Genomic DNA, 16,907 nt, shown 5'->3' with positions numbered 1-16,907 from the left:
TATGCCAGAGCGCCCTGTGTAGAGAGGCAGCGAGCGGGCAGCTAGGCTGGGCTGATGGGAGCCATCACACTTGCTCCGCATCCCCTTACTCGCGCCTTCGCGCCGGGTCCCGGAGCCTCAGTGGCCCTGTGATTACTGCCCTCTCCACTCTGCGCCCCGCAACCCCCAGGCTAGCCGCGGCACGATCGCCGCCGCCCCCTGTCCGCGCGACTTGCCTCGCCCCGCCCCGTCCCTCCTTGCCCCGCCCCACCCCGGTCAGCCCCGCCCCGCCCCGCGCAGCCGAGCGGTTCCCGCCCTCGCTCAGCGCCCAGGTAGCTGCGAGGAAACTTTTGCAGCAGCTGGGTAGCGCAGCACGTCTCTCGCTCCTCAGGGCCACTGCCAGGCTTGCGGAGTCTTGGGACTGCTCTCGCTCCTGCTGCCACTCTCCCGCGCTCTCCTAGCTCTCAGCGAAGCAGGATGGCCGGGACCGTGCGCACCGCGTGCTTGGTGGTGGCGATGCTGCTCAGCTTGGACTGCCCGGGACAGGCGCAGCCCCCACCGCCTCCGGACGCCACCTGTCACCAGGTCCGCTCTTTCTTCCAGAGACTGCAGCCAGGACTCAAATGGGTTCCCGAAACCCCCGTGCCAGGTGAGTAGGAGTCCCTTACGCGTTCCCCGCGCCCAGCAGGGAGCCAAAGGGCGCGTGGTGGTTGTATCCCTAACGCGCTAGCCCTGTGGGGCCGCGGTCCTGCGCTCTGCCGCTGGGTACCTGGGAATGGTCCGAGTGCCTGGGGCCTGGCCGACTATATTGAAGGAGAGAAGCAGGGTCTGTGTGGACCGTGTCCCTGTGCCCCAGGCTCGTGTACTGTCAGGAAATGTGCTAGCGAGAGGAACGGCTGAGATCGCCTTCTCGCTAGCGCCCATTTTTTTTTTGGGAGGGCGGGAAGGTGGGAGCCGATTCCTTGGGCCCTAGTGAACCCGGGTCCCACAGTCAAGCTGGTGCCTCGGGAATTTGCCACCCTTGCTCACACGTATGTGTCAGAATTTCAGCCTTAGCTGGACCGCGGCTCCGTCCATCCTTTCCCCAACGTATCCCCACGCCCTCCTCTCCTCGGTCTGGATTTCCGAGGCTCGCGGGCCCAAGTGTAGGCAAAGTTGAGGGCAGATCTCCGAATCCGCAGGGGTGGATGAAGACGCGCCGAGGGAAACTTTTGAATAAGAGGGTCCCTAAAATGAAATAGTCTGAGCCTTTTCCTTCCACAGAGTCCCTTCTGTAGGTTGGCAAAAATCTCTTCAAAGACGGTGGTGCTGGCCTGCGGAGCAAGAGTCCAAAGATGATTTAACTCCTCCCCCTCCTAAATTCATCTGCTTTCTTGACAGGCTAGACCCTGAAGGGGAGATGATTTTAGGTGGAGGAAAGTTTCTGTACGCCTGCCTTTTGTTCTGCACAATCAGATCGTGCTGTAAGGGCATATTTTAACCTTAGCTGAGGGCTGCCGCTGTCAACAGATGAATATTAATGGCCTTCTGTGATTGACTGTCCAGCTATTGGGCTCTTAAAGCTAGTCTCAGAATCCAATTAGGACAAGTTGCTATACTGACAATGCAGGCTAGAAGAGTGGATCTCAAACAGGTTAATTTATCAGAGGTGCGCTCGCAAGAAACGGCCAGTTGAATTTGCAAACCGTAAGACGTTTGTGGCCTCTCGGTCTCTTTCAGACTATGCATCCAGTGGGGCGCGCATCCCGCGCTTGAGAGAGATGGGGAGCAGCCCTAGCTAAAACTTGGCTGGTGGCTCTCAACAAGTCAGGGAGGCGGGCCTGATGGTTGGACCAAGTTGTGAATGCGGATGCGCGCCCTGTGGGCGCTGCCAGCGAGCGTTCACTGGCAGGAGGTTACCTAGGCAGCCAGCGCGCCCTCAGCCTTTTCTTTAGGTTGATGAAAAGAGTGGAGCGAGCCTGCTGTTTAGTTGCAAAGGTAATTGGTCACCCTTTTTGGTGACTGAAATGCATTTGCGCATATGTTAAATATTGCTTTGCAGGATATCGCTCTAAGGGAGGGTAGAACTACCTCTTCCACTGTTAAGTGTTAATAACATACCACGTGGGCGTGTGCAGGAGCTGTAAGGGGCAACCTATGAATCAGTTCCACAGAGCTGAAACAACAGGCGAATCTCTATCCCCTGGAAGTGCCATGGTAATTAGATTGCTAAGGCTACAGAACATGCTTTTGTTGATAATGTAAAAATTCATCCTCACAGGCTGAGCCCCCACAAGATGAATGGGTCCAGGGTTGGGGTCGGGGCCACGTTTGGCTGATTCGAAGCGAGGGAGTAAAGGTGGTGCTTTAAAAGAAGAAAAAGACCATGGGGAAACACAGATACTCATTTAGCAACCCCCCACTACATGCACACTTTTGCAGGCGCTCACCCTTGCTCACCCTCCCCCAGCTCTCTGGCTGCCTGCCTCTTTGCAGCATCTGTATAAAAGTGTTAGGAGGGCCCACACACTGTGTGTATGAGATTTGGCCTGGGCTCACTTCCTCCCTCCCTTACTCCCAGCCTAAGGATGGTCACCTTATAAAGACTTATTTATAATAATGATTTTTCATTTTCCTGTTTTTTCACAAACTCTAGAAGAAATCACTTTTCAAGGGTTTTCACCATATAAATCCAAGGTAACCCACTTCAGTTCTGTTTAACAAACATAAATGGTGGTGAACACCTTCTATAAGGCAGGAACCCTCCTAACATGCATTGGGGCAAATCCAGCATTCAAATATGGTGATACCCAGACAGCTACTATGTATCTTCAATTTTTCTGGGGCAGTAAAGATTTCAAATATTCTGTCCTGGTGTGAAACCATGTGTCCTGAATTTTAGTTGGGCAAATATGGTCACTGTAGATATGGAAAACATGGTGAAAATCCTAATGTCCATGTGTGGAAAGAGCTCATCAGTATTTCAGAGAAGAGATGATAATGGCAGACTAAATACAATGGCAAGTGCATAATTTCAAAGTGAATAAATGTGTTATTTGCTGCTGTCGTTCAGTGGTTGGAAATTGAAAGAGAGCTACAAATTATTTGGTAGTTATGAACCATCCTGATGACCGCTTGACTTCTACCCCCCATCTATATTTTAAGCCATGTTCAAATTGCCTGCTGCACTGTGTTAACTGCATTAAAGCTTTCTTTGTCCCAGCTAAAATGAGATTCAGTCACAGTAAGGAGAAATCCTCAAGAATGTCCCGTTTCACTTAGGGGGAACATTTGGGATTGACTGCTAACTTGAGCCATTAGCAGAATTGGGTTTAGAGTGGATAAGACACCATATATATATATATATATATATATATATATATATATATATATTAGTTATAGATGAACACACAGTATCTTTATTTATTTATATGTGGTGCTGAGGATCGAACTCAGTGTCTCACACATGCGAGGCAAGCGCTTTACCACTGAGCTACAGCCCCAGCCCGATAAGGTACATTTCTTATGCTAATATGGATGAGACTAAATGGCATTTGAAATCAGCCAGCCTAAAAAAATAAATCACTGGTGCTGAAGGACTACGCTAGACTTCCACAAAGCTGATCTAAAGTCTTGTAATCTCATGTTCCCATTTCTTTTAGAATGTTAAAAGGCACAGGATAGCAATTCTAAATAGTATGTCCCTGAAATTCATAGATCTCTTCATACCCCACTTTTTTTTTTTTTAAGGATTTGTAACTTGGAAAGCACCACAGATGGAAACCAGGCGCACAGAGTTAGCATTTGGCAGAAAAATCCATATAACTGACTTTCAGTGCAGCTCTTTTGCCCTTATTTAATTTAGAAAAATTCAGAAAAAAGCCAATGAGCTCATAAGTCTAGATGTTTATTTTGTTTTGCTTAACCTACCCACAGGCGCAATCAAGAATGGATACAATTTTAGGCAAGGGAAGTGAGCTAGTAATCAGACAATGATGTTTCCAATTGTCTCAAGGGAATGTTACAGAAGTCTGAAAAAAAATTCCTCTAAACAAAAATCAAGTGTAATTCACTTTATGAATGCCATACACCACTTTGTGTGTGTGTGTGTGTGGGGGGGGGATTGTAGGGGATGGATGGGAATGAAAAAATCAAACAATCCATGGTAGTGTTGCAACTCCTAAAAGATTGAGGGATCTTGCCTTACAGGGCCTTGGAAAGTGCGAGAACCAATCCAGAAGGCCAAATGCCTGTTTCTATGGGTAAAAGCAGCCTTGAAGAACCAAAGATCGACTGGAAGTTTCTTGAAATAGATGAAACAGCATTAAAATAAAAAGCAACGTTCTTGAAACAAAAAGAGAGTTTTCTTTCTTTCTTTTTTTTTAAATGTGAGAACTAGCAACCGTATCTGGGTTGCCAGCTGTGGTTCCCCAATTAGTTTGAAGCAGTTAGCGGTCCTAATGTGGGGAGAGAGAATAAGAAGCGAGGTGTGGGAGGATTTTACTCTCCTGAGATTGCATTAGACATTTGGGTGAGCAGGTGATTTGTTAAAACTTTAAGAAAGTTGTTTTACCCCGTGCTAACTTGGAACGGTGTAGAGAATTCTTTCAAATGTGGTCTGAATATATTTATTGTGCTAATTCTGATATTAGGACTGAGATGTGCTTAGAAGGAGGCATCAATGTGATGGAGGAGTTGGGTGATGAGTGGTAGGACACCTGGTCTAAAAACAGTGAAAGACTGCCTGCTCCTTGGCAGGCTGTCTGTTAGGTGCTGGGGGTGCAGAAAGGAGGGAGACACAGCCCCTTTTGTCAGGGAGCTCACAGCTAGAGGGGGAGCACGCAAGTAAACAGGCTTCCCAGGAAACTTGTAGGATTAAATAGGGTGAAAAGGGCTAGAAAATACCTCCAGGAAATTGACTGAAATGGTCACAATAGCCAGCCTGGGCAAGGGAAAAGAACTGAAGAGATGAAGTGGGAGATAGGGAGAAGTCTCTTAATAGGGCCGCCATCTTAAAAAGAGTTTTCTTAATTCTTGGAGTAAATTCCATTCTGTAAGCATTAGGAAATACAGACAGAAGAAAGTTTTGATGGATGCTAGATAACACAGATGGTGTTAGTTTTGCAATGTGTTTTTTTTTTTTCTTATGGGCTGGTAGGTTGTATCCAATATTTTGATGCAATATTTTAAAGCATTCTGCTACTCCCATCTTTAGAGTTGCAATGTTTGCTGTTCACTGGAGCCTAGAAAAAAGACTGCCTATTATCAACCTGAGAGAAAAGAGTCCTGGATTTGTCTGGTATGAGACAAGACAAAAAAAAAATATGTTTTCTCCTTAAATGGCAGCTATCAATGATCACGCCAAGTTTAGTGTTTGATGCATATACAAAAGCATGGGTCTTAAGAGGTATCTTATTACTCATTTCTAAGAAAATTGAAGATAATCACTTATAACTTGTGCACACGATACATCATTTGGAAAGAATTTCACTGGGGATCATGTTGCTCAACTGAAAAGTTCTGGCATGCTGAATTTGTACATTTTTGTGAATGCTTCCTTTTACTCTGATCTCTAGCTTTTTTCTGCATATGGTTATTTGTATGTTTTAGATTATAAGCTTCTTAAAGGGAAAGCACCGTATTTGAGCAGTGCTGAGCACAATGGTAAGAGCACCACACAGCATTTAGTTAATAATTGACAAAAATTTAACTTCTACATAATTATGTAGTCCCTATAAACTCTCACATACTTTTTAAAGCTATATATCATCTTACTTATTTTAAAAGCTTTAGTCCCAAATGTTACGGCACCTTATTGGGATATCTTGACAAACTTTTCTGGCTACATCTATGTTGGCTGGAGACAGACACAGGCTTATTTCAGTTAGCTGGTGACTCTTACCATCAGGCAGAGTTTATTAATGTTGGGTACTCACAAAGCAAATTGAAATTCGTGGCATTGTTATGACTGCCTTAGTATCAGTGAAGATCAACAATTACGGCACATAAATTGTAGAACATCTCTTAAATCAAACCCTCTTTGATTTAACGTCAGCTAGATCTTTCTTGCTAATGTTGATATTACCATATTTGGGAGTTGAGCTGCAACACATGCACGGACGTGTTGAAGTACTTCGCAGGTTTCTGTAACCTGGGATCAGAATTTGTGTACAGGCTCAATTCAAGAGACCATTCCAGGAACCAACATCTATTCAGCCTTAGCCAAGCTTGTAAATGGGTTTGATTTTTCTTTTTTTTTTTGGGGGGGGGGGTAAACTAGGGTCTAATGGAAAGCGTGGGCAGAGAAAATCCCCCACTCATTTACCCATATTTAGCAAATTGTCCGGCTTGAAACAGGATCCCCAGCACCCATTAAGAAATGAGTATCAGAAAATAGAATCTAAGTCATGGGCCCAAGACTGGCTTTAGAAACAGCATTAAGTAATGGGAATTTACCTTCTGAGATATAATGACAGGGAGAATGCAATTCAGAAAGCAAGGTGAAGGTGGGCATATCAGCAGAGAAAATGTGCATTTTGAAATTTGGTGTGCTCACTGGAACATTGTAGTCTCACTAGAATATCTTGTTGAACGTACGAAGTAAAGAAAATTTCATTCCGTACTTCAAATTAGACCAATTAAAGATCAATTATACAAGTGCTAATTATTAGAAATACTTATTTGCCATTTTTAAACAACAAAAAAGAATTCAGATTGAATAAAAAGAAAGCCATTTTCACTTTTGCATCTCCTTGTGTGTTTCTCGGCAAAGCCTAATTTGAGAGTATGTATTTTTCCTCATGAATAAAAAGGAGTCAATGTTAGGACCAAAATGCATTGCTAGTGTTCCAAACAGTTAATTACTTCTAGTAGCTGAAATTGTATTTATATGCTAGATTAGTAAATCTACTAAGCTCTTTGAAGCGTACTTAATAGGCTTATATTGATAAATAATTGATAGGAAGGGAGATAAAATATAAGTGAAAGTGGCAATAAGAAGGGAAGGGACAGGGAAGTCAAAGTCATTATAAAAGAAACCTCCATCCATTGTGCTCCATCCATTGCAAGTTGAAAGGTGTGTGTTTCTCAGCAGATGTGATGATTTTTAGAATATTCTGTATTTTCAAAATTTTCACAATGAAGGATGTATTTATTCCTTATAAGTTGAGAAGGGAGCACAATTTTAGAGTAAAATTTTAATTGTGCTTTTTTTTAGTGTGACTTTTGAAAATAAATTTATTACTGGAAATTTTAAAAGTTCTGATTATGGCAACCGTAGTTGTATGTTCAAGTATATTTCTATTACCTACTAGACTTGAGGTCAGCAGCTGTATCTTATTTATCTTCATATCCCCAGTGGCTGGCACAGCAAGTAGTACTGATAACAGGTATTAATATGCATGTGTGTACCACAGGAATGGAGGTAAGAATGTAATGCAAACATAATATTTCCATAAAGCCAATATTTAAATGTTTATTTAGTTTTAACATTTTTACTAAGCTTTCTAAAAAAGAAACCATTTTTCCAGGTCAAAAATCCATTTGTTGTGTATAGGTAAGTGATAAAAGACATTGGTTTAATTCATTTAGCTGCACTACAACTGCGTGGAAGAAGTAGACTAGCCAAAGGTAAGTATTTTGTGCTTGTTTTCAAGGCTATTCTAAGTAATTTAAAGAAAAATCAAAGTTATACTCACTATACATAAAAGCATATATTTCTCTTTATAGATCTGTGGCATTTAGGTTTGTGAAATTAATGCAACCTGGTGTCCGGCAGAGAAACACACTGAATATATCTAAGTTTTTCCTCAGTGTTTGCTATTTACTACCCCCTGGTATCAAGACTGATAAATGTACATTTAAAAGGACATAATCAAAAGTGGATTTTCAGCATGGGAATTTTATTTGGGTAGGATAAAGGGTCTCAATGAGAGTTCTCTTAATTTTTGTATGCATGATACCTGATTTCCAATTAATTGCCTAAGGAGGACCCATCCAGAGACTGTTTCAGATAGAGACCAATCAGAAAAAGAGGGTGAAAAAGAAAGGGATGATATTCATTTGAAAAAGTTACCACAATTAGATTTACATATTCTCTGCCTTAATTACGGTTCTGCTCTCTCTCTCTCTCTCTCTCTCTCTCTCTCTCTCTCTCTCTCAAATCCTGCATGTTTAGTACGTATAGTATTATGATGGCATCCTGGGAATCATCATTGCTCTTTGTCAGATTTTGGTTTGGAGGATTGAAGCTGAAGGAAACAAAGTGAAGAGAGAAGAGTTAGTGTAACAGATATAGATAGGACATTAAAAGTCTTTACTCTGGGGAATTTGTCAGAAAGTTAACAAGCATGTAACAGAAAGAAAGGATCTGAAAACATTTGAACATGGAAATTTGCTTGTGTGCAGAGATAGTCCTGAGATGCCGCAATTGCATTTGATTCCCAGAAATACTTTCTCTGTAATTCTTATTTAGTATCCATGTTTTTGGTAGTCATGGCCTCTTTCAAACTCTTTTTTTTTTTTGGTACCACCAATTGAATTCAAGGGCACTCTACCACTGAGTCACATCCCCAGCCCCTTTTTTATACTTTATTTAGAGACAGGGTTTCACTGAGTTGCTTAGCACTTCACTTTTGCTGAGGCTGGCTTTGAACTCACGATCCTCCTGCCTCATCTTCCTGAGCCTCTGGGATTAGAGGCATGTACCACTGTGCCCGGCAGGAGCCATTTTTGATTCATCATGATATCCTTTAGAGTGGTGAGTAGGATGCCTTATACAGTTATTAGTGTAATTAATTAATTAATGGGAATAAATGTAAGCATAAACATTTGAAGACATAGTCTTGAGGATTTGACCACTGTCTGATGAGATCCTAAATGGCATATAACCATAGAATAAGTAAGTCCCTGAATGCATAATTGTCTAACTGATTTTCAGCAAAGACTGAGGAAGAGATTGTGGAGTTTCAAATTATCTATTTTCTTTGACCTTTGGAATCTTGTTACTCCATTTTTATAACTGAAGATTGAAGAGGAGGTGACAAGTAGAGAGAGATTTTAACTGCAGTTTTACCTAAATGTGGAGTTTAAATATATTTTTATATAAATGTATGTTTATAGTTTACATGTGTGTATAAATATATTGATAAATTATTTTGATAGCAATAATTAATTATGCATGTCATTTAAACTGAAAGTTGTTAATAGTTATTCTAAGCAGTGGGTGGTCTTTCACAATCACGCCTTACATTTGTGTCGTGAAAGCCTGGCTTTCATATATCTATCTCATGTTCACATAATGCAAGCACTCATAAAATGTCTGTAGCTTCTTAGTTTCAGGGCCCGCCTAGTTTCAAAATACACACACACACACACACACACACACACCCCCATATAATATCCATACATCTGCATGCCTTTAATAATCTGGAGATGAACCTAATTTATACTGTTAAAAGCCAGTGTTATTCACAAATCAAGTAAAACCATTTTCAGTTGAATTGGCCCCAAGTTATTGCAGGACTAATTGTTACTGATATCATAGATCTACTGCTTATTTATCAAGTTTCATCATTTCCCCAAGTCCTCATTAATAGTGTTTCAACCTATACTATGAGTTTGGCTCATGTTGGAGAACTACTTCTAGCACTGGCTGTATTGTATGTTAAACTTAATAGAAATGAGAGTGTGAAGTTAAATTTCATACAGTGATTGCATTGGTGACTGTGTTTATGTATTTTGGAAAACAAATGGAAATTTACAAAAAAAGATCTCACTGATGATGAACTTTATGTGCAATATTTGCATAAATAAAACTTCTCCGTTCATTCTTAACTTCAACCAACATTCATCGAGCACTGAATTCTATGCCAGATACTGAGCTAGAGCTGATGAACATGATAAAATCCCTGCCAGCAAGGATTTCCCTTCCTTGTGAAGGAGCCATACAAGGAAAGCCATGGATGTCAAGGCAGGCTAATGAGGACTGCCAGAGAGATAGGCATCACTTGGGCCATCTAGGAAATGTTGAGCCATGGAGGAGAGATGTATGGTTTTCTTAAGAGACTGTCCTGAAAGGCATGTGAGAGGCATAGAGTTAAAAGACAGAATGATACCATAGTTAGACTGGAATAGTTTGTATTGGTTAGAGCAATGTGTGGGAGAAGTGGGGGGAAGATGAACTAGAAAAGTAGGCAAGGAAATGCTGAGGAATTTGAGTTGTATCCAGGATGATGAGGAGCCGTGGAGACATTTTAAGAAGGGAAACATTGCTCAGTATGGAGGATGACTGGAGAGTGAGCGGTGGCAGGGAGTTTCAGTGACAAAGGTAAGAGGGCAGAGGGCTGTCAATAGAAGAATAAAAACCAACCTTGAGAGAAAAGAGGATGTAGACATGATGTATGACTGGATATGAGGACAGAGGGGAGAGTCTGGAAATTCTGGTTATCCTGGTGGTGGGGCGTTAGCACATAAGAGGTGTTCAGTAAATAGTTGTTGAACACATAAGTGAAATATAGAAAGGGCATATGCTTTTTTTTTTTTTGAAATGGGGCTCTCTTTAAGTTGTCCAAGTTAACTTTGAACTCCTGAGTAGGAGCAGTCCTGCCTCAGCATCCTAAGTAGCTGGGACTATAGGCACATACCAAAATACCTGGCTTAAAGGAGAATATTTTATTTTAATTAATTAATTAATTAATTAATTAATTATGCTACCCAGGATTGAATCCAGGGGCACTTAACCACTGAGAAACATCCCCAGTCCTTTTTAATTTTTTTATTTAGAGACAGGTTCTCACTAAGCTTCTTAGTGCCTTGCTAAATTTCTGAGACTGGCTTCAAACTCATGATCCTCCTGCCTCAGCCTCCTGAACTGCTGGGATTACAGTTATGTGCCATTGCACCTGGCCTAGAGGAGCATACTTCATTTATTTGTTTTTTATTTTTAATGTTTTTGGTGCTGGGGATTGAACCCAGGACCTTGTGCATGTGAGGTAAGCACTCTACCAACTGAGCTATATCCCCAGTCCCGAGGAACATATTTTAAAGGTGATATATTAAGTTTGTTTTTTTTGAACCATCTTATTTTTTTAATTGAGTTTTTAAAAATATTTTTTAGTTGTCAATGGACATTTATTTTATTTATATGCTATACTGAGAATCGAACCCAGTGCCTCACACATGCCAGGCAAGTGCTCTACCACAGAGCCACAATCCCAGCCCTGTGTTTGGTTTTGACCAGGTTGAGTCTGAGGGACCCTTTGATCATTGAGGTAGAATGTCTGCTAGATAGTTCAAGTTGTATGTGTGTTGTTTTTGTTTTCTTGTTCATTTTTTGGTGCTAGGGATGGAACCTAGGGCCTTGTACATATGTGCTAGGCAAGTGCTCTTCCACTGAGATATATCCTCAGTCTTCAATTTGTGTTTGGATCACAGAAGAGAGAGAAATCAGGGCTAGAGATCCATACTTGGAAATAATTAGCATATAGATGGTAATTGAAATCCTGGGAATAAATTAGGTCATTGGGAAAGAGGGTATATGTTCTTCTAGAGTTCAGGATAAGCATACTTGGGACTCATCATATATAGGCTCCAGTTGGAAGTCATGGGTGTGGATGATATTTTCCAGGCTTTTGCATGTGACATGTCTTAAAATGTATTTGCCAACATCTGGGGATTCTTTTTTTAATTGCCAAAGACTTCAAGAACTCTCTTGCTTAAGAGAAAGCTTGATTATATATTATTGTGGTGCAAGACTTTGAAATAAATTTATGTACTACCAAATGCTCACATGTGCATGTATTCATGTACATGTGAGCATATGCACACACACAGAGACCTCTAGGTAGAAAAAGACATTGGAATCAAGGTATCAGATTTCTATTTATTTTTGATAGCAATAATTGATAATTATGCATGTTATTTAAACTGAAAGTTGTCAATAGTTATTCTTAACAGTGGGTGGTCTTTCAAAATCATGCCATATATTTGTGTTATGAAAGCCTGGCCTCACATATCTATCTCATGTTCACATAATGCAAGCACTCATAAAGTGTGTCTGCAGCTTCCGATTTCCAGGGACCTGCTTGATTCAAACATAGTGGCTCCTTTGCCCTTTCCCTTGGGGCAGCACTTTTCCATTCTGGAGGATGAAAGCTATAACAGTATGTAGTTTGGGGAGCTTTGTGTATTCCTCTGCTGGCTAGTCTCTGAAACATGTGGTTCTAAGCAAAGGCTAGGAATACTTGAGTATTTGGGCTGATCTATGGAGATGTAATATTTTCTGGGCTAGGAAAGAGTTGTAAACATGTCTGTTCTCTGGCATAAATGGTTTCTTTGATTTCCCTGTTGATTAAGAAGTTGTCTTCATCAGGGATTCTACTTTCATTCAACATAAGCTCAAAACTCCTTGTTTCACAGTAGATATTTTGTGGTTGATGAAATAGTCTCCCCACAAGGGAAGATCATGGCAAATAACATTTACTGAGTGCCTACTGCATGCCAGTTGCTGCATTTTAATCTCTCATTTAATCTACACAGCAAATCTTAAAGGTAGGTGGTGTCATCTCCATTTTACAGATGAAGAAACTGAGGCTCAGGAAGGCTTATGTTCTCGAAGATTCTGTAAGTGGTGGAGCCAGGATTTACATTCAGGTTTGTCTTTCTGCATAGGTCATGCTCTTTTGTATGCACCAATTAGACCAGAAGGGGAAGTAATATAGTCTGAATATGAAGCATTTGGGCCTAAATTCTCTTTTAAATTTCATGACATTGTATACTCTGGGATTTCCTCCAATGTGATTTCTGTCTTTGCTTGTTTGCTGTCCTCCTCCTATCCTTTGTTAGATGTAAGTGTTCAGTAGCATTTGTCCTTTGCCCTTCCCATTGTCCCTTTGCTCAGTCCCACACCCATTCCCATGACTTCATTATCTTTGTTTGAGTGAATCTCATATCTCTTTCAACCCTGGCCTCTTCCTTGATTTCCTGTTCAGTATCTACCAGTTGTCTGTGGGACATCTTCATCTGGAAGTCCTGCCAGTGCTTCACTTTCGACAGAGCCAAAAATTATGTCATTGTTTTCTTTATTTTCCAATCCGTACAAATTTGCCTCTGGCCAGCATTCTGCATTTCTGGCGATGGCATCTCTATGTGATTCCCAGACTTGAAACCTTGAAATTGTCTTTGACTTCTCCTTTTACACATCCCACACCCAAATTAAGTGGCTAAGCCTTGCAAATCTACCTCCACCATGTCTCTTACTCTATCCCGTTGGCATGTGTGTCCTCGGTTTATACACAACAGGCTGTTAACTTATTATTGAAAGGACTATGTCATTGTCTACTTCCAGGTCTTTGCTTATAGACCACCTGTCTTTCCATCATCACTGGCTGCTTCAAAGTCTCAGTGCAATGCCATCTTCTTCAAGAATTATTCCACAATTCCCTATGATTAAATGTGATTATTTTCCCCCCTTGAACCCTGCTATCTCAGTACTTTTCCTATGGCCTTAGTTTTTGCTTGGTCTTGAAATTTTTTATGTACTTGACTTTAGTCTTACTAGAGCCTCATTCCATAAAGTGTGGTCCATGGACCATTTGCATCAGCCTCACTTGGGAGCTTGTGATAAATGCAGAATCTCAGGCCCCTTCCCAGACCTACTAAATCAGAATTTGCATTTTTTAACAAGATCACCAGATGATTTGTATGCATGTTAGAGTTTGAGATGGGCTGCTTCCAAGTGTAAGTTCAGTGAGGGTAATAACCTTGCAGTACTTATGAGAGTGTCTTGCACATAGTAAATTAATGTCCTTTTCATTTTTCACATTCATGCTTTGGCTATTCATTCATTGAAGTGGCCTTAGAGACCTATACACAAAAAAATGTATGGTGGAGTGGGGAAAGAAAGGAGAGGGATGAGGAGGGAGAAAGTGAGGGAGGGGAAATGAGAAACTGGGGGAGAGGGAAGGAGGGAGGGAGGAAGAATGAATGAGAATATGATAATGAATGGGCTAGAGAGAGCCAGCAGAATCTCTGCTAGGTGGCTAATAACTTTGTGACTAGTTGGGAAAACACTGCCTTTGTGTTCCTAAGTGACTAGAAACTTTATTGTAGGCCTTGCCTTAATTTAATGTCACCAAAGACAAATATCTTCTAAGATCATTTTGTGCCCAGTCTGAGGAACTAATGGTTTCCCACTTTCTCTTTTGCTGGTAGTCTGGGGTGTATCTTTTTTAGCCATCCCCAGAAGTCAGGGTTGAACTTTTGAAAGGTTTCAAAGAGCCATGGAAGAACTATGCTGTGTTTCTAGTAGACTCTTCTGTTTTCAGAAACAGGATTTCTGCTTTGTTTTCAAACTTCAAAGTTGATTTCTGAAATAAAGGTTTATTTTCCCCATGGAATTCTGAAGGTTTTCTACAAATGTTAATTTCTCAAACCTAAGTCATTTCTTGCCTTTGAAACTTCAGTGCTGTGGGTCAATTTAATAACGTTGCCTGAAGGTTTTTTTGGCCTTCAAAAGCTGTCAGATTGCCTTTTCTTTGTTCTTTGAGAAAGTAAGGTTGCCTCATTCACAAAGCCTGAAGGTGACGTTAGAACCAGCATTTATTCAGTCATTCAGAGTTTTCCCCTAACAATATTTAGTTTTATTTTCAAGTTCGGTTTTAGTAACAGTGAGACTTAACTACCAACTAGCACGAATCAGCAAAATTCCTGAAAAGTTCAACATTTTATAATGAGTAGCCCAAGTTACTTAACTAAGGCCTAGAGCTAAGGGGAACAACGGATGTTCTTTGCCCTCTCATCACAGACCTTCTGGGGCTTATTATACCTCCAAAGCTACAAGGTCCCCCTTCATCTGTCTGTCAGACTGCTCCCCACATCTTCCCTTTACCTCTTCCTCCTTTCCACCCTCACTCCCTCCCTCCACTGGTTATAATTTAAAACAGAAGGTGTTTTATGGTTTGTTATATTTATTGAATGGTTTTGTGTTTCTTGTTCTCTAAAAAAACATACGTGAGTGGAATGTTTTATATTTTCCTCCACGTTTTAGTTTTAAATTGTATTTCCTTTTCCTGCTCCTGATTTTCCTTTCTCCTCTCTTCCTCTGCCTCCTCCATATACAATTGCATCCAGTGATTCTGGAGAGAAAGTATGTTTCCCATTTGTGCCCACATATTTGGTTTGGGTACCTGGTTACTTCTCTTGGGATATTGTGAAATTCTCTTCCTTAATTTTGAAATGAAGAACTTAAAAATGTGCACTAATCACTTTCTAAGAACTTGATGAGTATTTAAAAAACTTTTTGTACAGACAGGACAAGGCTGGATATATTTGACTTGATTACCTCACATCATTGTTATGTAGTTTACATTCCCTTTCACTTTGTCATAATTCTCAATGAACGCACATAGCATCTTTGTTCTTAGAAATCAATCTCTCTCTCTCTCTCTCTCTCTCTCTCTCTCTCTCTCTCTCTCTCTCTCTCTCCATTGAATGCTTTCTTTTTTGCTTAAGATAAGGGAGCCCCTTTGAAACACTGTTAGTGTGGGGTAGAACTGACATCCACCTTGTAGGCTAACCAAATTATAGCCTGATTTTCCCTGATGAAGTTATCACATTACAGGGACATTGTTTCGCTTGTGGGGTTTTATTGTCCCAGTTTCAATTTTGACTTCAGGTTTGAGATTATATTCCAAGAGGACTATTCCTCAGAAATTTTTCTTTGTCTTCATATTCACAGGAATCTTTTGTTTGTCCTATATCTATTATCTCTTCTAAGCTTAGCCAAGATTGTTAGGTTGTGCACTTATGTATAAATATTTAACACACATTTTGTTAGACAAAATGTGCTTGAAGACATTTCAGCCCTTCCCCCGCCCCTCCCCCCTCAGCTCATTTTTTTGTGTGTGTAGAGTCGCAGATGGTTGCTTTATCTCAGATGTTTAGATTTGGAGGACATTCCTTTGCACTTTGCTTGATGGACACAATGAAATGGAAGCTTTTGAGTCAGTCTTGACTACCAAAATGGTAGCACCATATAACAGATAACATTGGGCTTCTCCTCCTTTTTTTTTTTAAACTAGTTGTCCAAACCCCCCCTTAGCCAGAGAGTTTTAGGTATGAGATTGTGTGTTTTTTAAGAAAATATTATGGATAAAGACTAACGTTCTCAAGTCAGGAATAACAATTAGTACTATTCATTAAACAGGGGGCATGTTTTGACTCTGGGTCCTGGCTAGGAAATATAAACTGTGAAAGTCACACATATATATGAACCTCAGGCAAATTTATGACTTGTCAGCCTTTTAAGGTTAAATTCTTAACCCCAAATCGGGGCTGGCTTTATATGTGGAGTCCGGCACATTCCTCTGGGCCACTGAGCACGCCCCTCCCCAGCCCTTTGCTTACCAGCAGCTAATGGCCTAATGAGCAAGAAGGATTTCTGCCTCTTATCAGCTGCCTAAACAGCAACAGGAAGGCTGATATACAGAGTATAGGTCAAAACCTGAGTTCTTGAACCAAAAAACTACAAGGTCAGTTTAAAACTCTAGATATGTGCTATCTCTGGAGTCATCAATACCTGCCAGGAAAGGAGCTAGACACTTGAGTTCAAACAAATAGTAATAGTTGTCAAAAGTATGAATGGTCTAATTAATTTTGCTAATAGTCCTTTCCTTCTTTGTTTAGTTCTTCTATAAATAGCCTTCATATAGTCTTTAATGAGCTTTTTGGTTTGTGCCTGGAGGTTGTTATGGTCAATGTGGGAGTGTTTGATTGTCAGATGGTGATGATGATGAAGGCAGGAATATATTTTGGCTCACATTTTGGAAGGGGCTGCTGAATAAATGCAAACAGATACCTACTACTACTTTTTTTTTCTTTCTAAACTAAAATTTTGAGATAGGAATTCAGCTTGCCATAGAGTCAGAGAAATCTTTGTGCCTCTTTATATC

General features: G+C 40.8%; 1 protein-coding gene across 1 annotated transcript in view; it reads left to right on the top strand.

Moving 5' to 3' along the window:
- Positions 1-424: 424 nt before the first annotated feature.
- The window catches only part of Gpc3 (glypican 3), a 413,816-nt gene continuing 397,333 nt past the window's right edge, over positions 425-16,907 (top strand). The window contains exon 1 of the mRNA XM_027946989.3: positions 425-628. Within this exon, the coding sequence (XP_027802790.1) occupies positions 457-628 (172 nt within the window). The 5' untranslated portion in view covers positions 425-456. The remainder of the gene's footprint in view (positions 629-16,907) is intronic.

This window comes from Marmota flaviventris, chromosome X (assembly GCF_047511675.1).
Source record: "Marmota flaviventris isolate mMarFla1 chromosome X, mMarFla1.hap1, whole genome shotgun sequence".
NCBI lineage: Eukaryota > Metazoa > Chordata > Mammalia > Rodentia > Sciuridae > Marmota > Marmota flaviventris.
This window is presented reverse-complemented; position numbering and strand designations above follow the sequence as displayed.